We start from the raw sequence: 24,645 nt of genomic DNA, 5'->3' as shown, positions 1-24,645 counted from the left end.
TTGTAAAATTTTTAAAAAAAAATTATTATTATTATTATTATTATTATTATTATTATTATTGTATGGAATTTGTATGGAATATGTTAATTAATGTTATGATGATGATAGTAGTATTAGTATTAGTTGTAGTAACCATGATATGATTAGATACGGAAACATGTTTTACAGGTTTAACAGACATCAAATTATGTAAATATTATAGCATTTTGTAAAGCTTAGCTCTAGTTTTTGTCACAATAAACACTACTCATTATTATTAAAAAAAATTATTATTGTTATTTCAAAAGTACTCAGTAAAGTTTGTTTTTCATCAAATCACATTATTATTATTATTATTATTATTATTATTATTATTATTATTATTATTATTATTATTATTATTATTATTATTATTATTAAAGATTCACACAGCTATTGATGATATTGAAGCTGGTTTCGTCATTGGCTCCGGGCAACAACAAGTTGCCTAGGGAAGCCAAGAAACACCCCTTGTTTACTTTTTCTCTTCTTTCTACATCTCCAGCACCTTTCTAAGAATTCTTGCCAACCCCAACAATGCACATCTCTGGATCAGTCCAACAGGAATGCCCACCTCAATGGCTCTCAGATTGTCCTTCAATCTCAGTGGTATTGATCCCAATGTTCCCACTACCACTGGAATAACCTTTGTCCTCACACCCCACATTTTTCGAACTTCTCTTGCTAGATCTTGATACTTTTCAACTTTTTCATCTTCCTTCTCTCTCACCCCATTATCCTCTGGAATTGCCACATCTATAATCTGACAGCTCTTGTCTCTCTTGTCAATGATCACCAAATCTGGTCTCCTAGCCCCTATTTCATGGTCTGTTCGCACACTGAAGTCCCATAGAAGTTTGTAATCCTCATTTTCAAGCACACTGTCTGGAACATGGTCATACCATCTCTCCTTTCGTTCAAACCCACATTTTCCTGACAGGTCCCAATGGATTGCTCTAGCCACGTTATCATGTCTCCTTTTGTATTCTTTTTGTGCCAGTTTCAAGCACGAACTTACAATATGGCTAATGGTCTCGTTACTCTGCTTACAGATTCTACATTTCGGGTCATTCTGTGACTTGTCAACCATCGTTTTAATATAGTTTGTTCGTATTGCTTGATCTTGTGCAGCAATGATAAGAGCTTCTGTTTCTCTCTTGAGCTTTCCTTCTTTTAACCAGGTCCATGTTTCCTCACTTCTTTGTTCTTCACCCTGTCTTGCAAACTGTCCATATAACGGCTTTTCTTTCCAGTCTTGAATATTTTCAGTTCTTCTCCTCGCTTTAAAGTTGGCAGCTGTTTCTCTATTCGCATCCCCATCCCTCCTGATGGCTTTTAATAGTTCTTCCTCGCTTGTTTGGACATAACATTCTAGCGATACCTTTGCTTGATTGACACAATCCTCTACGGATATCAAACCTCTCCCTCCGTCCTTCCTTGGCACATAAAGTCGTGCCACGCAGTCCCGTGGATGGAACCCTCCATTCATGGTTAGCAATTTTCTTGTTCTGCGATCTAGGTCCCGAAGTTCTTGTTTCCTCCATTCAAGTATTCCTCCTGCATATCTAACGAGTGACACTGCCCAGGTGTTTATGGCTTGTATCAAGTTTCCACTGTTCAACTTCGAGCGGGCAACTTTTTTAATGCGTCATAAGTATTCTTTCCTGATTTTGTCCTTCATTTGGTCATGAAGCATGTCGCTGGCCTCAAGCACTCCTAGATACTTGTACCCTTCGCTTTCTTCCATTGCTCTTATTGTAGTGTAATCTGGTAGTGTTATGCCTTCTGTCTGTGCCAGTTTGTCACGTTTTATGACCAAGACAGCACACTTCTCAATGCCAAATTTCATACCGATGTCATTGCTGAATATTCTCACTGATTGTATCAGTGAATCCAGTTGGCACTCACTTCTGGCGTAAAGCTTTAGATCATCCATAAAGAGAAGGTGATTGACCTTTGTCTTGTTGGCATATGTGTATCCCGCTTCGCACTTTCTGAGAACTAGGGACAGCGGAATCATGGAGACCACAAAAAGGAGGGGGGATAGGGAATCACCCTGGAAGATGCCCCTTTTGATGGAGACACTTCCAAGACTTTCTCCGTTTGATGTAAGTTCCGTTTGCCAGCCATTCATGGAATTTTCCAGTAAGGTCTTAACATTTTGAGCTGCACCAAATAGTTCTAGACATTCAAGAATCCAGGAATGCGGTATCATATCGTAAGCCTTCTTATAATCAATCCAGCCCATTGCAAGATTCTTCTTTCTTGATTTGGCCTCTCGTAGGACCATTTTATCAATAAAGAGCTGGTCATTGGTTCCTTGGGAGCCTTTCCTACAACTTTTCTGCTCATCCGGTAGTACGCTCTCAGTATCCAGGAATTCGTAGAGCTTGTCAGATATTATCCCTGTTAGCAACTTCCCATTACAGGTAAACAGGTTATGGGGCGGTAATTTCCTGCCACTGTGCCTTTCTCTGGGTCTTTCATTATAAGGACAGTTCTTCCCTTGGTCATCCACCCAGGAACGTTCCCACAGTCTAAGCATACTTGAAGCAAATTTCATACCGATGTCATTGCTGAATATTCTCACTGATTGTATCAGTGAGTCCAGTTGGCACTCACTTCTGGCGTAAAGCTTTAGATCATCCATAATTATTATTATTATTATTATTATTATTATTATTATTATTATTATTATTATTATTACTATTATTATTAGAATAGGTAATCACGGAATTAATTTGCATGAGTGAGTTTTTCAAAAAGCTGAAATTGCACCAGCTGCTTCGGCAAGCGCAATTTTAGCTTTTTGAAAAACTCCCAAGTGCACGTTAATTCCAAATTGAACAAAACCGTATGATTACTTATTAATAATATAACCATGAAAAAATTCACATGGAGGAAGTGCCAGAAGATCTTTCTTGAAGCCATTTTTTCTCATTTGAGAAAACTTTTATCCAGGTTTCCACACAAAATTTTCGTCACCATTTTATGTGATATTATTGGCTTAAAAAATTTGCTATTGTCTTTCAGCCAATCATAATCCAGAATCACGATGTGTAATTTGCACTGGTGTTTCATTTTCTCCACTAGTGTTACACTTTTTGTACTGGTGTTACACTTGAACTGTACTGCTCTCAGCCAATCAGAATCAAGTAATTTTTTCATACATATTATTATCGTTATTGTTACCGTTATTGTTATCGTTGTCATTATCTATCTGTTATGAGTAAGCAATAAGTCACTCGGTTAGCTCACCTTCCTTCAAGAATTCCTAGCAGTGGTTGAAGTATTGTCTCTGAGTCATTCTGAATAGCTTCTTTACTACTCAGCATTACAGGATTAAAGCTGCCAGTGCTTTTAATCCTGGAAAAAAATTGCAGAGTAAGTTAGAAAACGTAGCTGGCTAATTAGTTTTAAAATAGAAATCCACTACGCACAAAAGCAGTTCAAGAGTAGCCGGTCTATTTAATCAGCCCCATCTTGATGTTTCCAAACCCAGATAAAGAAGGAGGGGTTGCGCAGAGTGGGCCTACAGTACTCTAATATTGTAGTTAAATTCTGTTACTGTTTTGTCAACTAAAGACATTTATACAGAAACAAAAATCACTCAATAGTACTAGTAGAGGAATTGAATGAAACAGACAGGACAACTGGGTTCATGGGGACAAAATCCAACAAGAAGCCACCAATCCACAAAATCTAGAACTAGAAAAGAAAAAATAATGCAACTGTAGAATAATTTTGGTTTTACTTACTTGAAGAGCAAGTTTCCAACACCCTTGACACTTTCTTGTATTGTAGAATCAAGGCTGTAAGAACAGTGAAAGAGAGATAATTAGTACTAGGTGTTCCAAATATCATTGGATCTATTTACAACTTAACTTCATAGCAGTATTATTATGCAACAAATGTGTTCAATGACCACTTAGATTTAGTCCAATTATACTCCCATCTACACCAGGTTTTTGTAGGGGCCAAACAAATAGGGTCTCACACAAATGGCTCAATACCCTTAACAAAGTCACTTTTACTCCTGTGGGGAAAACCACATATTATTTTGTAAAACAGTAACTAATTAGCCCCAAGGACCACACATACCATACAATTTTAAAGATACTATCTGTGGGATACCATACATCATACTAACAGCCATAGAGGAAGCCTCGGTTTGAATAGAAAAAAAAAACTTAGAGAAAACTTTATTTTGCATTTTTAATTATTTTATTACCTTACCCATCAACTGAGGGTTTTCAGGTTATAAACATACATGTGGATTAATGAATGTCTTATAAAATGTTTACAATTGCCATGAAATGGAACAGAGGATGTGGTCAGTCAGCAGAAGGTATGTATACTTGTACTTACAGATCCCCCTATAGTTACTGTAGTGCATTGAATGTTGGACTGATAGCACAATCAGACCAACAAGTTGACAGAGTGTTGCTGTATGTCTCTTGTCATATTTCCACCCTGTATAATATAATTGTTTAAACTTGATACCAGTCATCAATGTGAAAAATAACTGCTCACCTTTGAACAAATACAACACACAATTCATCCAGAGTGAGATTCAGTTTGACTTGTAGCTCCTTGAACACTTCACTACACTCTGGGGAAAGCTGTGCAAAAAAAATGTTGTTGTTTGCTAAAACTTCAAAACATCAGGTCAGACCAGGTTGTTCAAAAACCAATTAGGCTAATCCAGGTTTAGCCAGAATTTTGATTTGAGTTTTGTAACTTTTCATTGAGAGTTTGTGTTTATATTGTTTGTCCTTCTATTTTGAGTTTGAATAATCTCAAACTACACAAAACATGAGCAGAGAAAAACATTTCTACAAAAGAAAAATTATTAAATAAATGCTTCTGTTAACTTTTAATCCTGGGTTAGCGCTAACCAGTTTTTGATCAACCTGGCCCAGATGATTAAGCCTTTAACAGCAGGTCAATCTACAACATTGCTTGATAAGTGCAATATACAAGCTAAGCTAAAGTAAGCATATTGGTTGCTTTGCTTTACAATAACTTTTAATGACGTTTCTCATAGACCAGCATGGATGAAATATTTGGAAAAGCAGTTAACAAGCCACTCCTACACAACAAAATTTATTTAATAGTTTAGATCTGGTTACTTAATGGCGCAGTGATGAAAGTCTTCCAAATAGAAGTTGCTCAATCAAGTTGAGATTCTTTAATTTGTTGGCCCCTGTTTCTTTACATTAGTAAACTCAATAAATAAGCTGTAAACAAAAGCTACAGTACCTTTTCTCCTCCACCCATTGTTTCATAAAGCTTCTCCAGCTGAACTCGCAGCTGTTGTATGTTGTTCATTAGAATACATGCTGTTTTTCCCTGATCACACCAAATACTAAATTCTTTAATGATTTTCTCAGCATACTGAAGCAAGACATTCTGCACAGTCTGCAAAATTATTTTACAAAAAAGAGTTCAATTTTATTGGCACTGCTTACAGTACATGCAATATCTAGAGGGTCAGTACAAAACGTGGACCCCTACATCTGGACCCCGTATTGGACTCCTTTTGGACCCCATCTGGACCCTCATGTGGACACCCTTCTGCAACCCCATCAGGACCACCTTCTGGAACCCTATTTTTCTTCTAGAAAATATGTGCTTCTGATTTAAATGATTAAACTTAGAACATAAGACAATGAAGTCTACTTAATTAGTGAAGCAGCATTGTGACTGGAATAATGACAACTGCGCGGAAAGAACTGCAAAGCCCCGAATGCGTCATCATCTCTTTCTGAAAGCACTGCTAACCATTTTTTTCCTTGACCATGTAAAGAAGAAAATTGAGGTGGGTGTTTTCTAGAATTATTGAATGGCAACTGCCATTCATTATCGGCCTGGTTGTAGCACAAAACTGTGTTTTTCTTTCCATAGATTTAGCTCCGACAGAGAAATTTTCCTATCTAAATGGCCACCATCTTGTTTGGAACGTTCATCATACCTACCATATACAGCTTTCAGAAACCACACAATGTGTTTATAATAACAATAACAATAACAATAACAATAACAACAACAACAACAATAATAATAATAATAATGAAGACTTTCTTTACGGAGGGTTTGAAATTCATATTTACATATCAACAAGACATGTTTCAGATGAAACATCATTATCATTAAATACAAGAAAATAATCCTCTGTGTTAACATTGTAATTTTTTGATTCTCGTGTTTTCTGCTTACTTGCCACCATGCACCTATCCTACCTTGGTTTGCAATGTTAATATTTTTATTATGCCAGTATAGGTCTCAATTTGCACTGAAATAACAGATAAAACTGAAAAGCCTCCATTTTCAAGGTCAGAGAAAATTAGTCAGCACTCAAGGTCAAGAGATGATGGCCCAGTTGTAACACCAAGAAATACTGTACTTTTACTTTTTTTACTATTCTTTCCTTGAAATTGTTATTTTAGGCACAACACTATGTAAATTGATTCATTCTTTGCATTTGTCCTTCACTTCACTGATTAAGTAGATTTCATTTTCATCTAATGTAAATTGGGAGCCCATATTTTCTTGAAGAAAAATAGGGGTCCAGATTGGGGTCCAAAGGGTCCAGATTGGGATTCAGAAGGGGTCCAGATGGGGGTCCAGAAGGGGGTCCAGAAGGAGGTCCAGAAGGGGGTCAAAAAGGGGTCCAAAAGGGGTCCAGATGGAGGGGTCCACATTTTGGTCTGACACATATCTAGATAATAAATTAGTCTTATACATGTAATCAATTTATAATAAGCACTTTCAAATCTATAGATCACACAGCAAAAGAAGTAGGCAGGCGAAAGGGTACATTGAATGACTCAACTGTTAGTGACATTGGCAAACAACCTCCTGCCTGATCTCACAATATATTATGACTTTACATCAAGATTTACAATACACCTCTCACTAAGTTATTTGTGAAACAATATTTCTATAAGGCTGCAGAAACACAGAAGCTGCTGAGTAGATGTAATTCAAAGAGACTAAATATTTTGATAATAATATTGCAATAACAAAGTGATTCTTGTTCCTCCTTTTCTTGGGATTTTCCAAGAGAAATACAAAAAATTTTCTTTATGCACCTATCAAGTTATAGAAATACTATTCAAAGTTTGGAAGACCTCAAAAAGGCAGTGGGCACACTAGCAAATGGTTTGTGTTCTCATAGTATGCCATGTTCTCACAAACTAGGGAAGAAGACAGAAAGGTTTTCTCGTTGTGAAAAGTGACATGTCTTTCAGACTTACCACAGTAAACTTGATTAGATAGCGAGTTTGAATTTCTGGATCAGGACAGTCAAGTTTTCGGACAATCTCAAAGCTCTGAAATGTAACAATTATAACAACTAATAAGCTAAATGATTCTCTATATGCCAAAACAATACAAATATCATCAGTCATGAAAATATATTATGTGGAATGTATGTTACAGTAACACATCAAGCAAAAAACAGAGCAACAGTGTCGATGCAAATAGAATTGTGACACTAGACATTCAAGAATAAAACATTCTTTTCTTCCCTTAGGAGTTCTTATTGTGTGAGCTGAAATTGCAAAACTCACATCGAATACCAGAGAGCCAAAATGGAGGATAATCAGAGCAAATTCTTACCTGGTTCAGTGAGCAGAAAATGTCAACCACTGAGTTTGAGAACAAAGTGTGTGGAGAACTGGTAGGAAACTGCAAAATACATGTAATAGAAATGAAAATTAAATAATTTTAAACATTACAAAACATTCTTTTATAGGATAGCTTACCTTCAAAATTGGTCAAGACACTTTTCCCCCAAAAAAGGAAGAAATTAATTAATACATAATAATAAATTAACTTTCAAATTGACACTTTGACATACCCCATCTCGCTTGTCTCTTTCAAGTGCTCCAATCATAAATTCCATTGAGACTTCATCATTCTCAGTCAGCCACTGTGAAACAAATGGCTCAAACCAGCTACAAGACAAAAACAAACCACACCAACAAAATTAATGAACTCATTATAATTATTCTAGTAGTACCATACAGGCATTATAGCTCCCTGCAGGCACTGTGCCTCTTATGCTAAATAGTAATATTGGTACAATGACTATAAAAGAAAATAAAAATCAAACTGTTTTAAAAACTTCCACTTCAAAACACTTGTGATCATGCTAGTAGGTGTCTAACATTTACAGCTTATCAGTTAGGTTCACTGTAACTGTATTATTGACGCTCACAATGCAGTCTTATTTAAACATTACCTGGGATATTCTGGCACTTTGCCTTTGTGTTCTGGACAATGACTGACAAACTCACTGTAAAACCACTTGACCTATAAAAAAGATGGTTGATGGTATTATTACAATTTAATGACAAGAATTTCTTTCAACTAGCATTCAATTAACTTTTGATTTTTCCAGCTGACTGTAAATAGGGGGAATACGTCCTGAAAAGTTTCAATTTCAAGATTTGGAAATTTGGAACAGGTGCTTCACTAGGACATCAGTTTAAACTTGAAACAAAATTAAGAACATATTGAAGGTTTTGCCTATCTTTGATAAAGAAAGTCTTTTGGTTAAAAAAATAATCAAACATGTTAAACACACAGGCATCATCGTAAATAAATTTTATACCTTGAAGTGAAGGTTCATATAATCAGCACTACTCCATCGAGACTGTTGTCGAATGTTGTGTTCTGAAAATTACACATTCAAGAATTAAATTTATTTATTTATTTTATTTGCCACACAAAATAGTACAAAAACATAAGAAAAAACTTATACTTATGCAAAGAGACCTAAAAGAAACTAGTCCAGAATGTTCTAAGTTGTCTTTAGTCCAGTTTTTGCTTAAAGCAATTTATGGTTCACTTATAAATTGAAAAGCTGCAATACCTTTCAACATCTCCTGGAGATCAGAACAAAACATGTTCCAAAACACCTGTGCACTGACTTCTCCCACATTCAGTTCAGTTGGAAACCTGTGTGAAACATTGGAACAGGTTTAAACATCACAGATCACAAACTGGCATAAGTTTTTCTGACTACACTCAGACTTTGTCTTGTATTTCAGTATAATTATACTATAAAAGTGGTACATACTGGTTGAGAACTTGCGTATAGATACTCTTATCTTCCTCGATCACTGACACAACCAGTGAAATCAGTTTTGGCCAGAAATCCAGGTTCTTAGGGCCAGCTGGTATACCATTTCGGTCCAAAGAGGTGCTCTCTGAAGCAAGCTCTCTGTCATACAACTCTGCACAGTTTGCATAGAGGTATGCATAGCTTCCTTTCATGCAGTTCTGTAACAAAGATGGAATAAAGAGATAGTTAGGATGATCTCAGCTACAACAAAGATATCTGGTTCCAATCTTAATAACTAAACTTAAACTTACAAGTACATTCAATGTCCAAAGTAGTTCTAATCTATTTCTTCTTTAATTTCTTTTATTTTGTTTCATTGTTTACTTAACAGGTATAGTTACAATAATTAATAAACAATTGAAAGTAAGATAAGCATTGTGTATTTTTGTACTTGTTTTGTACTTACAGGTGTACATGACTGTATAAAACCCTTAAAAAGATAAATCCTGAGTCTGATGTGTTACACTCAAAGTAATTAGTAAAGAAGGCAATTTTTACAGTTACATACTAATAGAATCTCATTTTCCAACCCTCAAGGGAACCCCTGATTTGATACTTGAATAACTATTAGTAAGCACTTATTTCACCCTAACCACAGGAATTATTACTGACCACACCATTGAGTTTGTCTTCTACTATTGAATCAAGTTGCCATAGCAACTAGCACTAACCTTAACACATTCACGCACAATTTCTGCTGTCCTGGTGGGTCGCTGACCAAGGACCTAAAAAAATTTATGAGGAGAGTCAGAAAGTCCGGTAAAAAGTTAGAAAATTGTATGCATGGTGCATCCCTTAGAGTACTACACTCCTAGATTGAGATTGGGCAAAGCAGAAGCAAGATGTCTGAACTGGATCTGACATTTAAAATTATTTTAATTTAATACTGAACAGCAAAATGTCATTGGACATAAAATTACTAGACAAACCTTCATTCTGAAAAAGGTGACACTTGTTAACAGATCAACTGAGGACTTTAAATCAACAAGTTTCTCAGCACTAGATGATGGAAAGTTTGTCTAAAATCCAATCAAAAGAATCACAAGTCACAATAACATTATCATGATAAATGACTATTATTAGATATTGGTGCATGTTTTCCACAGAGGGTGACAGATAAATAGAATCAACTATTATTATATGTTGCCTAATGTTTGCATATTGACTGTGTCTAGTTTAGTTACCAATGCATTACTGACAATAATTTACCACTGGGCACATGCTAATAATTTGAAAGAACACAATATATTGCAAACTGGACATGAACTTATTAACAATCGTGACTGGTGGAAGTCTGACTAGTTGGCTATTAACAACAGTCATGACTACCATGTACGTCCTTCTTGTTTTCCCGAACACACTCTCTTGTTGAGTCTTGGAAAGGACACACTACAGACCTATTATTAGTAAATCCAACAAATTAAAACAAAAAAAGTTGCAAAACCTTACCCGGTAATTGGCAATGTCAATTCTCAATGTGTTGTAAAGATGATCCACGATCTTCACAAACTTTTCACTCTGGAAAAACAAGGTTTACACCTGTGAACCACTTTTTTCAGCACAGTTGGAAGTTAGCATTAATTGTCCTCTATAGTGAATTCAAGTGTCATGTATAATGGCTTAATTTCATGCTGTGCTGGTTTTTTCCCAGGTTACACATCACTACAGGGCCGTAACCCATAGCACCTGTTGTAGCTGAGCATGTGATATTACCAGTGAACTTGGCTGTACATGGTTGAAACAGTTCTCCCATAAAGTGACAGGTTTGTTACAGGTATGAAGATGAAGGCTACAGGTGAGTCAAAACTTGTTTCATTAATGACAGCCCAGCACTACACAGGGCTTCTAGAAAGTACTACTTAGTTGTAGCTTGTAGGGAATAAACATAGGCACAGCACAATCAGATACACCACTTAATCCTGCTTAATTTGACAAACAAGGCCACCTCATACACCATATTCTTACCCCAAAGTTTGTTGAGGTGAATCTGTGTGAAGCAGACGTGGCAGAGTTTGTCGTGGTGTGAGAAAAGAAAGCATTTATGTTTGCAAGCAAACTGCTGATGACGGCAGGGACACCGGGACACATGTAACACGCTGTAAGACAGGACAAGTGACTGAAAACAGAAAAAACAAATCAATGTTAACAAACATATTAACTAGTGACATGCGAAATGAGGTTGTTTCCTGATTAAAGGAGTGATTAAGTCAGACCAGACATGGACTTACGTCATTGCTTGGTAGATACTTTCAATTCCATATCGCATGGCAAACTCATTCACTATTTCAAGAGCTGGTTGAGGAAAAAACACTTTCCATGGATCTTCTCTCTGTAACAAATTAACAAGAACACAGAATATATTTAAATGAATTAAAAGAAATTTAAAACGTTGCAATTTGTATCATAAACATTTGTAAATTTGTAAACTAAAATCCCAAGAACTTACTGAACTAGAACACGGAAGAGGAACTTGACCATTGTTCTTTTCACACAGAAAATGGAAGACATTCTACAAGAAAATTAAATAATTTTCAATAATTACTGCACACTGTCAGATCAAAATTAGTCATAAATATCAAAGCTAAAAACTGGGCTAACTTAATATTCCAGTCCAAAAATTGTTTTGGGTAACCACACTTGCAAGTTGAGGATAAAATTCTCAAAAGTTAAAGCTATAGACTAGTATGAGAAAGAGCTTTTATGGTAAATAAGGAAAGTTAATTAATGATACGTATTGTTTCTGATAATCACCTCATGAAGACAGGTGTACTGTTGATGATATGGCACAACCTTCTCTTCTCCTTTGATCTCAATACGTATTCTAAGACGTATTGCACCAGACACAGCTGACCTGTCTGTTCTCTTTTCTGGAGAAAACAAACATGCTACCATTAGTGGAACAACGTACAACATACTGTATTTCTAAATTACTGTATAAATCAACATGTATTTATAAACATAATTTGGGAAACAAAAGGAAGCAAAGCAAAGCAGCAGAAGAAGTCCATGTACTGCAAACTATGCAGCCAAAGAGAACAACATCAGGCTACTGCTACAGAGTTCAACCTGTGATTTACTTTTATGAGAAATAGTTCCAATGTGGTTTGAGCTCAAGCACTATTTGTTTTGAGCTGTCACGTATTGACAAACATGGTTTGAGTTATCGAGACTAAAATTATGTGAAAATGATCTGAAGCGAAATGAAAATTGCTTCGAGTTAGCGGGAGGTTCGAGTTATCAAGGGTTTGAGTTACTGAGGCTAAAATTACTAACAGTAACTGTATGACAGAAATCCAGGGGAAATTGACTTTGGTTTGAGTTTGAAGGGGGTTTATGTTAGTGAGGGTTTGAGTTATTGGAAGTCGACTGAAAACATATTTGATGGTGGGCTTTTACAACAGATGTGGTAGCTGCAGTGGCGTAATGGTTAATGTATCATGGGAAAGTAACATTACTCCTAATATATATTATTACTAACATGTACTTCATGGTACTGACACCATGAGATGTTTGGACACTGTGAGTAAGTTAGTCAAAGTGAAACTTTATATTTTAAGGCTTTCGTGCAAAAAGGGCATATATAGCTTTTTAGGCCAACTTTATTTTCTGCAGGATCAAGCTAATTTTTGGCAGACTGACTTGTTTTGACATGAAAAGCATCGTTACATAATTGTTTTTGTTGATTTGCGCTTCGTTTTCGAGAAATAACGTATGCAAAAAAACTCAGTGTTCCAAGGGTATCTTTTGGAGATCTTTTGTTGAGCAAAAAACAAAAGAAACCTTTTGTTTAGCTAAACAATGAAGCCACCGAGGTGTGGCATTTGCCACTAGTTTTATTATTCATATAATAATTATTACACTATTCTCTTACTGTTGCTTCGTTAGGGCATTCGAGTTTGTTTTGTCATGACACCGGTTCGATACGAGGTCGGTTGATTTTTTTTTCTGGTCTATTTCTCTACTTCTTTCAAAAATCAAAACACCTATTTAAAAAAAAACCATGCTGTCGAAGCTGCTTAAAGTAACCGTTTAAGTTCGAGCCACGTCAAGATCCACCTTCAAAGGATTCACTCCAAAACATGCCACTCGGAAAACTGAGTTTTTTTGCATACGTTATTTCTCAAAAATGAAATGCAAATCAACAAAAACAATTACACAACAATGCTTTTCATGTCAAAACAAGTCAGTCAAAAATTAGCTTGATCCTGCAAAAAATAAAAATCGGCCCAAAATGCTATATACGCCCCTTTTGCACGAAAGTCTTCATTTAGCTTTTAGCTTTCACCAGCTGACACTTAAACAACACTATAGCATACCCAGATTGTACCACACATCCATCTCTCCACTGAGTGTCCGCACTTCAATGATTGTCTGCCCAAGGAAGTCATCAGGCTCTCTGATCAGTTTTGATCTTACTCTGGCTTTGATATCATCATCTTCATCCCTGCCATGAAATAATACAAAGACAAGAACTCCTGTTTACATCATGTCAGGAAAATATTGCTCTATTTTTACATCTTTTGTGTTTCTATAAAGGTTGCAGTAACAGAAAGTTCATGAAAATGCTGTGGAAACTCATTTGCCTCATTAAATTAATGCTCCAAATAACATTCCGTTTCCACTGAGTTGCAGTAAAATAAGGCTTATTGCTTTTAAGCAGGTCAAAGTATTTTGCAATATTTCAGTTTAGCTACTGTTTATTGCCCTCAGTTAGACAGCAGTGTTGTACATTTTTTAATAAAGTATTCTTTTGATTTCATAAAGTAACCATAAATTAACTATTACCTATTTTGATAATACTCACCAAACCCGCACTTTGATTCTATCAGATGAGTTGTGACACTCACTGTCCAAGAGGAAAAAAGAATGATGCAATGAATCAAAACACTGTTTGCATTGGCACAGTTGTTCTTTCAGAAAAAGGACATGTAGGCATCTCACTTCATCCTGGAAGTATACCTTTACACTACAATCAAATCTCCTTGATATCTCTAGCTTCCAGTTAGCATATTATGGGAAGGAAGAGGAGAGATGGGTACTTGGGTAGGTGTGTAGTTTAAAATCAAACTTTTACTTATGTAATTTTACAGTGTTCATGCAACCCTACAATAGCTCAGTTGCAAGAATGTTGGATCTGTGTTCAGGAATGTGTTTGACAATAATACTAGGGTATCTAAAAGATAATAATGCTGCGGCACATTCTATTGATAGTGACATATTTTACGCAATGATTCATCTACAACTTCATGCATGATGACATATGGATGGCGAGGTGTGACAAGGGATCGGGACAAAAAGGCATATAGTGATCTGACCCATGTTTGAACATGAAAAGATACACATCAATCTCCCCTTTACCAGATCTCGAAAATCGAAAGATATGGAAGTTGTAGGAGTAGAAATCTAACTTATAAATTCTGTATTGATACGCATTAAATGTCTCAAGAATGTTGACAGACTGTGTCGAGGACGCGTCCATCACAATGTGTGAAAATGCTAAAGCTTTAGCTTAAATTCATGTTTGGATGAAAAGAAATAGATCGCAGCATATATGAAATTAGCGTGTTCTACGGTTTTCTTTTGTTTTAATTATTCTGTGAGCTTTAGGAGCGACGATTTCTCTTCATTTAAGAATTCGGCCAAGTAGGCAAGACTGCTAAGAAATGACATACTAAGTTTAAAATTAAGATGTCACAATTAATCGTCCAGATTTACAAACTTTCACATACTGCATGCATTAAGAACAAAAGCAAGAGTTGTGAAAGCAGGCACAATCTCCTTCACATCGTTTTACAGGAAAATCAGAGCAAAACACAACCACTAATCTCTCTCACTGGAATCCACGCCAAAAGGCGTCCCCCTGTAGTTCGTGGCGCAACGCACTCTGGTAAAAAGTGGCACAGTGCATTCTGGTTAAATGCGATGCATTCTGGTAAAAAGCGTTGAATTCGAGAATTTGGATCCCCTTTTACATATTCTTCTTAAATCCTGTTTATGTTGCTGCTCGCTCACTACGCTCGCTCCGCAACAAAAACTGATAGAATATGCATCTTTCCTCTTCCTGCTCATAACTTTAAACATTTTTTTACACCACCAACCCTGAATTCTTAAAATCATACTCACAATGGAAAGGTTTCATTCCACTCTGGGTTCAGCTCATGAGGTATGGTCTTAGTTCTTTTCTTTGTTCTGCCAATCTGAACTGTCACATAAGGGTCACTTGTGCCTGAAGGAATGTTAAGTACAAATGAGAACACATTAAATACACATATTGATAGTCAGATAAGAACTCAGTGCTAACTTCTCTAAAAACCAACCAGACATTTATTAAGTCATTAACCAACAATCAACCAGAGACGCTTTATCACTTTCAATGAGACCTGAATTCTCAAAGACGACAAACCTGTTTTATCTTTTGCAATAAGTCCTTGTGCACTCACAACTAGGAATGAAAAATATGAATAGAATAACGTGTTAGGTTGGATAATAATATAAATACTAAATAGAAAAATGTATTGTAGTATAAGTTACACTGTACTGTTCCCCAAATTGTTCCAATAATACTGCAACATCTACGTACCAATTCTTGCACATCAGTTATTTTTTAAAAAAAAGCTATTACACTTTTTGGAACTCTTAAGTTATTCAAACAATAAGGCCATTTATATGTGGCTTACATAAGATGTGAACTGCACCATGTATACGAGTGCCGCTTACCAGCATATAAGTTGCAAAGTGCTCGTACAGTATACAGTGAAACCTCTATTAAGCGGACCCCCTATTAAGCAGAAAACCTCTATTAAGCGGACACTTAGCCTGGTCCTGAAATTAAAGTGCTATATTTCCCTTTATAATGAACTTCTATTCAGCAGACATCTCTATTAAGTAGACGTGGACACTAAAGTAAATTGTATTTGGCTAATTTCTATTGTTAAAAACCTCTATTAAGCGGACACCGGACTGAATTGACACTGTGGCATTGGATTACGTCCTTGAAATAGTCGATTAAATGTACCCGTATTATCATTGCTGTAAGGAAAGGGCATTAGGTAATGAAAGCTGATGAACTTGAACTCTGGATAGCCTTGTTAACAACCTGGAATTTTATTACAGTACAGAGGAACCGTTGAATGTTAATTGTTAACAAACATGGTGCAATTGTTATAAACCTTTATTAAGCAGACACCCTCTAATAAGCGGACACTTGGGAAGGTTCCGAGGGTGTCCGCTTAATAGAGGTTTCACTGTATTAAATGATTTACGGCTATTTGCAACCAATGCCGCGCTTTTTTGTTGGTTGTCACAGCAATCCTGAAATAACATGAGCGTTCGCATGAGCCTGGGAAAAACTTGCAATTGTGCTGGGTGAGATCACTTCTTATGTAAGCCGCAAACAAACATTCAATAAATAAGACTTTGTGCACAATTAGTAAGCCTCAACATACATGATTGTACGAATTACCCAGCTAACACTTCACTTTACCTGTGATGAATATTTTTGCCAACCACTTAGAAGTTCCATCTAGGATCAAGTTTTTGACAGCTTTCATGTGTCCAGCATGTGTTTTGGGCACCATGTGGAACACTTCACTAAATTTTCAATAAAAAAAAAATACAGCAACTATGAATACCATATTTTGGTGCAAGTTACTGTGATGTGACAGCTGGCCAGGATTACGATGCAGTTATTCATGGCAGGGCATCATTTTTTCTTACCTTAACTCCCTTCCCTTAACTTCTCTGAACTTCAAAACAGAATTTGGCTTTGGCATTATATAATATTATGATATTAATTTAATATATAATTAAGTTAATGGGTAAAAAATAAAATATTTGACCCTCGGCTTGAAACTAAAATTTAATTTAATTCTCTTTGCTGGGAATTACATGCAATATTGAAAGATAACAGGTCAATTCTGATATATTAAAATTCTAACTTGGTTCCGAGGCTTAGGGGAATAAAACAAAAGAAATTAATTATTCATCCCTCATCCTCAATGCAATTTCTTTTGTTTTATTCCCCTAAGCCTAGGAACCAAGTTAGAATTTTAATATATCGGAATTGGCCTATTCATATCATTCAATGTGTTTATCAGAATTGGGTTCCTATAAAAACACCCGAAGAGAAACTTATTGCAAGGATCTGGCACTAAATCAAATCATTATAGAATACATAAATCATGCCTTTTTTCATCTTGCTTTTCTGTAGCACATTTTAAAAATTAAAGTATATGCACCTGATTTGCTCAAATATTTCCGGTCTAGTTGCTTCTCTGGATTCCATTCTTGCCTTCATAGCAACAATGATGGAATGTGTTTTGTCATCTGTACCGTGTTTAGCTGATTTCTCAGCGGCACCTTCAAGAATCAATGCACAAAATGTAAATTAATCTAAAAAATAAAATAAATATTAATCTGATTCGTATGAATGAATAATTATTAAGAAAAACTTATGTTTCAGTGACATAATACTGTGATGGCAAGGAACAACTTACGTTGTAAGCAATCAGCATTCAGTAAGTCCTTACACCTCTCATGACATTTGACTCCACACTCTGAAATCAACAAAACATTTTTATGACTTGGATTAACTTTGTCTTTACTGACTGGCTGACTGATCGACCAACCGGCAGACAAGCACACAGATGAAAGGAGCAAGTCAACTTAAGTTGCTCAAGCAAATAAATTCTACATGTATTGAATCACATGCATGCTAAAAGGCACCTCACCCTTTGTATCCACAATTTTCATTTATCAGTGATGTTTCAGAAGCATGACTAGAGCTCTACATGTATGTTGACTTCGCCAACTGAATGATGACCTGGATAAGCTAAATGGCTGGTTAGCTGGCTGGATGTATCATTAACTCACTGGGTGACTGATCAATCCCACTGCTTGATGATAGCATGAGCTAACTGTCTGAGCTAACTGACTGGATCACTGGCTTGCTATTCACCTTTGCATTTAAGACCTTGTCTTGCCAGACCCCAAAGAAGACCTTCGCATTCATAGCAGTAGGCAGGCACTTGAGTCGACCAAATCTCAAATCTGTGAGGTGTGGTGTCTAAAACAAAGAATGTACGAAGGAATTCCAAGTCAGGTGGGTGTAAAATAATGCAAAACTGGTTCAGAACTGAATATGGCACCGACAAGGACACGATGACAGTATTGAAAGCAAATCAATTTAATTACCTGATATGGGATAAATAAGTGCCTGAAGCGTCTTCTTATAAACATGCAGTTTCTGAAAAAAAAAACATTGTGAGGAGATAAACTGAATAGTAACTTAATACTACATTATAAAACTACACACAGTAAGTCATATTAAGTTATATAGTAGACACTTTAAACATACCAGCTCTTCATCATTCAAATGAGCTCTTTGTGACATCATCATGTGAGGTTTTCTTATCTGTTTTGTGCTTGGTTTTGGTTGCTGTAAATAACAGAAAGAAACAAACAGGTCAGGCTGCTTGGTGTGCAAGTACCAAAACTAAACTATTTTTCTGCTAAACTATTTTCATTGGTAGTAATCCCAGACCCATCCCCTCTCCCCTCTCCACACACACACACTTAAGGCTACAAAAATCTAATGTGAAAAATCAAAATCTTTCTGTCTGTCTCATAATAATGTTCCTGCCAACTTTTTCCAAGACACAGGCATGAGACTTTTGTCCTGGGAGTGCCAGGGCTTATCAAGACAACCCAAATAATGATCTGATGACATCCGAAGATTTCCAGCGACTTTCATGATTTCCACTCCCCATCCAAAAGATGTAATTCACCAAAAATAACACTATCCACAGCCCTTTAATGTCCTTTGAAAATCAGAGAATTGGGGAAAGTGTGTCATCATCATCAACTTTTCTTGCTTTTCAAGTTGACATATTTTCAAGTTAACATATTTCAAAAAATTACGAGTCTGTTAAGACTGTAATAGCTCAAATTTTTTAGCCAGGCATGAGAACTTTTGCCAGTAGGTTTGAGTGAATACCACATCAAAGTGTTTGACCTTCAGGCATATTTGTGCCTAAAGCAAGAGAGTTCACAGGTATATAATAACCATCCAAAAATATAAATTCATGCACTTACTCTTAAGGAAAGTAACTTACTACAGGTAGTACTTCTAATTATTGTACAGCTTGTACTGCATTTTACAGCATGCTCAGAGACTTGCAATGTTCATATGACAATAGTCTTAGGTTTCTTATTGTTATTTTTGTAAAGTTTAACTTAAAATATGGATATTCTTGAGCAAACATAGAGTATATCTAAAATTGTTCAGACGCAAGATTTCTTGCAAGTATGAGCCCAAAGTAAAATTTATTTTGCTAATGAGCTCCATCCCCCGTGGCTTTATCAGACTTTAACAGTATACAGTCTCAAAACATATCAAATCAAATGACTGCTTCCTAGAAAAATGACAAGTTTTAAACTAAACTTACAAAGGGAATTGAGGGTCTTCTTTTCCTCATCAGAGAACTAGAATTTGCAGAGTTGAGAAGTTCTTTAGTTTTTTCATCCCTGAAAGGTAATAAGGAAAATCCATCACTAATTTGACATGTAACAGTTCTATGACTAAACAAAACTATTCTAAATCAATTTATGAGATTATATTAGCTTTCTATTATAATCTACCTCTCTAAATAAAACCAACATAATTTTCTTGTTACATGTGAGAATGTTATTTTGAATTTGAAAACTATTTTCGAAAATACATCAAAGAGAATAATAGTGTGGGCTTCAGTCAAAACAGTTCAGACATTCTACCCTCAGTATTGAAGCAATAAGGTATAAATTACGAGACACTAAAATATATTGAATTCATTCTTTGTTTCAATATTTCATTCTTTAAATTTAAATCGCAATATATTGAAACCACAAATTATTTGATTTAACACTCTACTAATATTTATAAGAGTGACATAATGGTTTCATCAGCGAATGGCACTGCAGAACTCAACCAGAATTTATATAATATTAGCTATTAATAACAACGTTCAAATATGACACGCAATTTCTACTCATTTTGTTCCTCACAATACCAAAACAGAAGCAAAGCAGTTTCGTGCATGGAGGGAGCTGGAAAAAGTCAGTAATGAAAACAAGAATTATGTGGTTCCAGAAAATATACATACCCCCCCTCCCCATGAAAGGGATTAAAAATTCCACAGGGGTAGGAGCGTTAGAGGCTCAATAAATTCACGGGTGGCGGTGGTGTGGGCGGTGTATCAATTATTTTTTTCCAGACCGGTTGATAATGTTCAATTTTCATTTGTGTGCATTTAGCTTCCCGAACCGCGGACACAAAAGTAAGTCTTGTTAACAGCACAAAATGATCATTGTCATCGCGGTTAGGCTCGATTTCTGTCGCCATTTGAGTGTGGCCATTTACGACCATTTACACGACAAGCGGTAGGTGAGCGAAGCCCATGTTGTTGAAAGTAGACAAGTAAATCCTGTCCTGTAAATTACAATCGCTTGAATGTCTGCCACTACGAACTTCGTCTTTGTCGGCAGATATTTACGTCACAGTTTCTTGTTGTCGTTCGCCAGCATGAAAAACATTCTTTGAACTAAACACAGTAATTATGTCCCGTCAAAACATTATCCGATCCCGCCAAGAATAATTCTTCGAGAACTAAGCAAAACCACTAACAGTTATAGTTCAGGAGGCGAATACTATTCGTAACAAAAACTACACGTGCGATGTAAAAATAAACGTCTTACAGCCCGGACTTGCAGCTTCAAAACATTAACATTTTCGCATAAAAGGACAAGGGAACAAGTTCTTCCATACCTACCCATGGTGAATCACGCAATAATTACATTTGCACTACATTTACACAAAAGTGAAGGTATCCCAAGTAATGCAAGTGAAGTCCAGGACGGGAGCGTGCACGGCATCAACCATTACATCGTTGTATTCAACTTTGTTTTCAGAACCTTCGAGTGTGTGCACTGATGTTATCGAACGCTGGCATGCTGCTTTGCAAAGTCATTTTCGGCAAACTTTGCATTACATAAAAACATCTAATATGTTACAATACAATTCTGTTATTCTCCAGAGTCAGTCAACATCATCATAGCTAAAATGAAAAAATTATGCAAGTCCGAAAGCATGTCAAATTTTCCCCGCCAGACGACGAGACGCTAATTGTTGCGGAAAAGACTGAATCATTGTACAAACAAAAATTGCGAGAAAGCGAGAAACGTCCTTTTCAGGCTATCGCAGTTATTCTTTGCAGGTCAAGACGTCCAAGACGAGATTTTTCAACAGCCAAACGAAATGTAATCTGAGACGCAAAATTCTTCTGAAAAACGTAAATACAGCATGCAAATTGGGCGCACCGAAATTTGATACAAAATGTTGATTTGATTGTTAATTGTGTCTAGAAACCCGGAAGTCTAAAATTGTTTTAGAATTTCCGCGGACTTCAAGTTTTATTTTGGCCTTGCAGTTGAGGAAATTTTCGAGCCTGGGCATACTATAAAATCTTGAGTTTTCGACACTTGAAAAATTTTCGCGCTTTGACTCCGGAGTGAACTGTTTCCAAATACTAGTATCTTCACAAATTTCCGTTGCAGCACTCTGAGAGTACTCGATATTTGTTCACAAATGCCAAGCGATTCTGGACTAAGAGTAGTCTACCCTGTGAGCAGAGGTCCCTTCAATCTTCCTTCTTTCGCTTAGTCCGCCGTGCGTGACACGAAAGAAAACCGCGAGAAAAAAACATTGGCCGCATTCGCGTCACGCACGATGGACTAAGCGGAAGAGGAACAACTCGTAGTCTAAAGTGATTCTAAATAATGTTTTGGTTTTGTAGTGGACGAATTCTCTTAATAGCTTCGGCATACTATAAAAATCTTGACTCACGGGTTTTAATTTGCGAAGATATTATTGTAAAACAGTTGACTCCGGAGTCAGAGCACGAAAATGAGTCATTCCGTGGAAATTCTATAATAATTTCAGACTGCCGGGTATCTAGTTTTTTGAAAACACTCCCCGGCTGCTGGGTCTCTAGACCCAAATTTTGTTTTTACTGGTGCAGTGTAAAGCGTTTCTTTCCAAGCATTTGTTTCTCAGTGCCCTTGAAAGCGAACTTGCATTTTGATATCTATTCCTTATCCAAGTGCTGCTGTTTTGTCAGGAAAATGAAGCGGAATTGGTTGCATAACTGACGATATGCATCTGTGATAGTATTCATCACGCGACTCGACGTATCTTTCTGCTGATCACACTATACGCTGATTTACTACAAAACACACGTAAGCATCAAAATTCAGACTCTGGAACTATAAATTAGCTTAGTTCTTAATTTAACTAAAAACAAAAATATTTCCAGTGGGTGTGCAAAAAAATTGGAAATTGTTTCAGAGGGGAGAGGGGTAGATCTTCTGGTCAGATTTTAGAAATTCCAGAGGGAAGGCGGGCTCACATGAAAAATCCCTTCAGTGGGGGGTATGGATGTTTTCTGGACCTACACAATTCAAAATATGCTCCTTGGTCCCAGTAATGTGAGGATAGTTTCCAAGAGCAAGGCATTGGACATAAATGAAAAGATCAATGAGAAAGCACCCAGATTGGGGGGTGGGGGGGGGGGTACTCCATATAACAACCTATACAAGAAGGCTCTGCCCAAAAGGGGTGCCTTTTTCGGGTTTCAGGTATAATATGTAGATTTAGCTGTCTAAAAGTGGAGCTTCTGGGCCGGGTTGTTTAGAGCCTGATCCAAGATAAGCCAGAATTTTGGTTTGAGCATTCTAGTGCAGAATGCACTATTGGGATGGTTTAGGCGGCTGCTGTTTGCTAAAGCACTAAGCCATAAGTCACTAAGGCACTAAGGTGTACACTTAAATGTTTGTTTAATTAATTAATTTCATTATTATTAATTAATTACCATTGCGACAAGAGGGTGGGGTGGGTTAGGTACCTGTGTGCACTACGTAAAACATGTTATACCTCCCTCCATTCATTAATAACATCAACGCTATACATTTGTTTCAGAAAATCCCTTGCTCTCCTTGTGGTACTATTCTCTTTAAAACAAAACCAATTAGCTCTAAACGCATATGCAGATTAGTTATTGTTTGTGTCAACTATACATTGGGTGGAAGATACATTGCATACGGGATCACACACAAACGTTAAGTGCTCTTCCTTGTTGTAGAACCCAACATGTAAGACGCATGCATTCTAGCATCGTTAGGGCTATACACTCTGTTTTCATCCCCAAAGCCACACAGTTATTGCTATATCATGTGATGTGACCGAGGATGGCAGTTATTTTTCAGGTAGTACCACTTCTCCCTTCCAAGAGCAAAAAACACTACTGTGACTTTGTCTCTTTTGGAATTACCTCTATGTCGGTTCAACAAATATCTGCTGTTTGCAAACTGTGTGTTTGTCAGGGTCAGATAAAAAAGGGAAATGCTTTGCTCTTTCTTAGAGGCTTGTTAATTTCTTCCTTTAATTGTCTCTTCAAGAGAGACCACAAATTTCCCAAATTAGTGGCATTACAACTTGTCAAATTGTAAATTTGTGACAAAAGAAACCAGGAAAGTGCTTAAATATTGCTACAGACTCCGTAGCACCTAATGAAAACAGAAATTAATTAAATCGCACTTTAAAGCAGTGAAAAAAGAAAACAAGCACATCTCTGTGTTTTAGAGCAAATGAGGGATTCATTTTACATACCTTCGCGAGGAAAACAAAAGTATCAAGTTACAAAATTGTTGTGAAAAGTTAAATTGTCACGATTGCTGCTTCACCATATTATGAATTTAAAAATTATAAATGGAAACAACGTAAAACACCAGAGTAAACAGTAATTGTGAGCCTTTTTCGAACCTTGAATTAAAATACTATACACACATGAAACAAGCACACAGCTAAGATTGTCTTATCAAGGTTTCTGTCCATTCATATTCTGCAAGTTAAGGGGAAAATACAAACCAGGAGTGGACCGGGCAGGGGATCTGGAACCTGTGTGACTACTGTGCCAGAGCTATCAATTGCATTCTGCAGTATCTGAGAATGTCTCAATAGTTTAAAGTGCCTATGAAGTAAAAAATAATTGCTGCTTATTTGAAAGGCTTTTCAAAGTAAAAAAGAATGGCGTTTTCGTTTTTGGAATATCTTCTTTCGTTTTAGACATATTCACAGTTTTGTATTATGCAAATGAGGAAAGTGATGACATCATAAATAGTTCAACTTAAACAATAAAACACTGAATAAAGAATATCTCTGGAAGTATTGGAGCAGTGTTCTTCAAACTTGACACCAGAAATGTGTATCACAAAAGAAACAGAATGAATGCTGCCATGGCAACACTCTTGGCTCCAGTCTCTTTCTGTGAAAAACCAAGCATCCCCATTTGGTAAGCTTACCACACTTTTTGTCTGCCATAAAACTGTCAGCACAGCTGCTGTTATCAGCTGAAGATAATATATGATCACGACAAATTTGGAGCAGTTTTTTTAGATGCACTGGA

The 24,645-nt window shown here is 36.4% G+C and overlaps 1 protein-coding gene across 4 annotated transcripts in view; it reads right to left on the bottom strand.

The window, feature by feature from the left end:
• LOC145460287 (protein unc-13 homolog B-like) overlaps positions 1-24,645 on the bottom strand; it is a 47,994-nt gene that overhangs the window by 8,267 nt on the left and 15,082 nt on the right. For 3 of the 4 annotated variants that reach the window (XM_081445043.1, XM_081445052.1, XM_081445060.1), the window contains 29 exons: positions 19,597-19,675; positions 18,507-18,587; positions 18,344-18,395; positions 18,108-18,215; positions 17,647-17,706; positions 17,389-17,509; positions 16,635-16,741; positions 15,555-15,593; positions 15,275-15,377; positions 13,956-13,997; positions 13,468-13,595; positions 11,903-12,018; positions 11,598-11,660; positions 11,380-11,480; positions 11,117-11,267; positions 10,601-10,669; positions 10,081-10,170; positions 9,823-9,876; positions 9,107-9,309; positions 8,900-8,985; positions 8,639-8,700; positions 8,267-8,337; positions 7,883-7,979; positions 7,642-7,710; positions 7,278-7,352; positions 5,281-5,439; positions 4,552-4,640; positions 3,777-3,830; positions 3,277-3,384 (listed from right to left, as the gene is read on the bottom strand). In XM_081445043.1, the coding sequence (XP_081301169.1) occupies positions 3,277-3,384; positions 3,777-3,830; positions 4,552-4,640; positions 5,281-5,439; positions 7,278-7,352; positions 7,642-7,710; positions 7,883-7,979; positions 8,267-8,337; positions 8,639-8,700; positions 8,900-8,985; positions 9,107-9,309; positions 9,823-9,876; positions 10,081-10,170; positions 10,601-10,669; positions 11,117-11,267; positions 11,380-11,480; positions 11,598-11,660; positions 11,903-12,018; positions 13,468-13,595; positions 13,956-13,997; positions 15,275-15,377; positions 15,555-15,593; positions 16,635-16,741; positions 17,389-17,509; positions 17,647-17,706; positions 18,108-18,215; positions 18,344-18,395; positions 18,507-18,587; positions 19,597-19,675 (2,637 nt within the window). Of the gene's footprint in view, positions 1-3,276; positions 3,385-3,776; positions 3,831-4,551; positions 4,641-5,280; positions 5,440-7,277; positions 7,353-7,641; positions 7,711-7,882; positions 7,980-8,266; positions 8,338-8,638; positions 8,701-8,899; positions 8,986-9,106; positions 9,310-9,822; positions 9,877-10,080; positions 10,171-10,600; positions 10,670-11,116; positions 11,268-11,379; positions 11,481-11,597; positions 11,661-11,902; positions 12,019-13,467; positions 13,596-13,955; positions 13,998-15,274; positions 15,378-15,554; positions 15,594-16,634; positions 16,742-17,388; positions 17,510-17,646; positions 17,707-18,107; positions 18,216-18,343; positions 18,396-18,506; positions 18,588-19,596; positions 19,676-20,955; positions 22,310-24,645 lie in introns of those variants that run through there. The other variant, XM_081445066.1, reaches the window with a different exon arrangement.

Source organism: Orbicella franksi, chromosome 1, assembly GCF_964199315.1.
Source record: "Orbicella franksi chromosome 1, jaOrbFran1.1, whole genome shotgun sequence".
Taxonomy (NCBI): domain Eukaryota; kingdom Metazoa; phylum Cnidaria; class Anthozoa; order Scleractinia; family Merulinidae; genus Orbicella; species Orbicella franksi.
The sequence above is the reverse complement of the archived record's forward strand: the minus strand, read 5'-3'. Positions and strand labels throughout refer to the sequence as shown.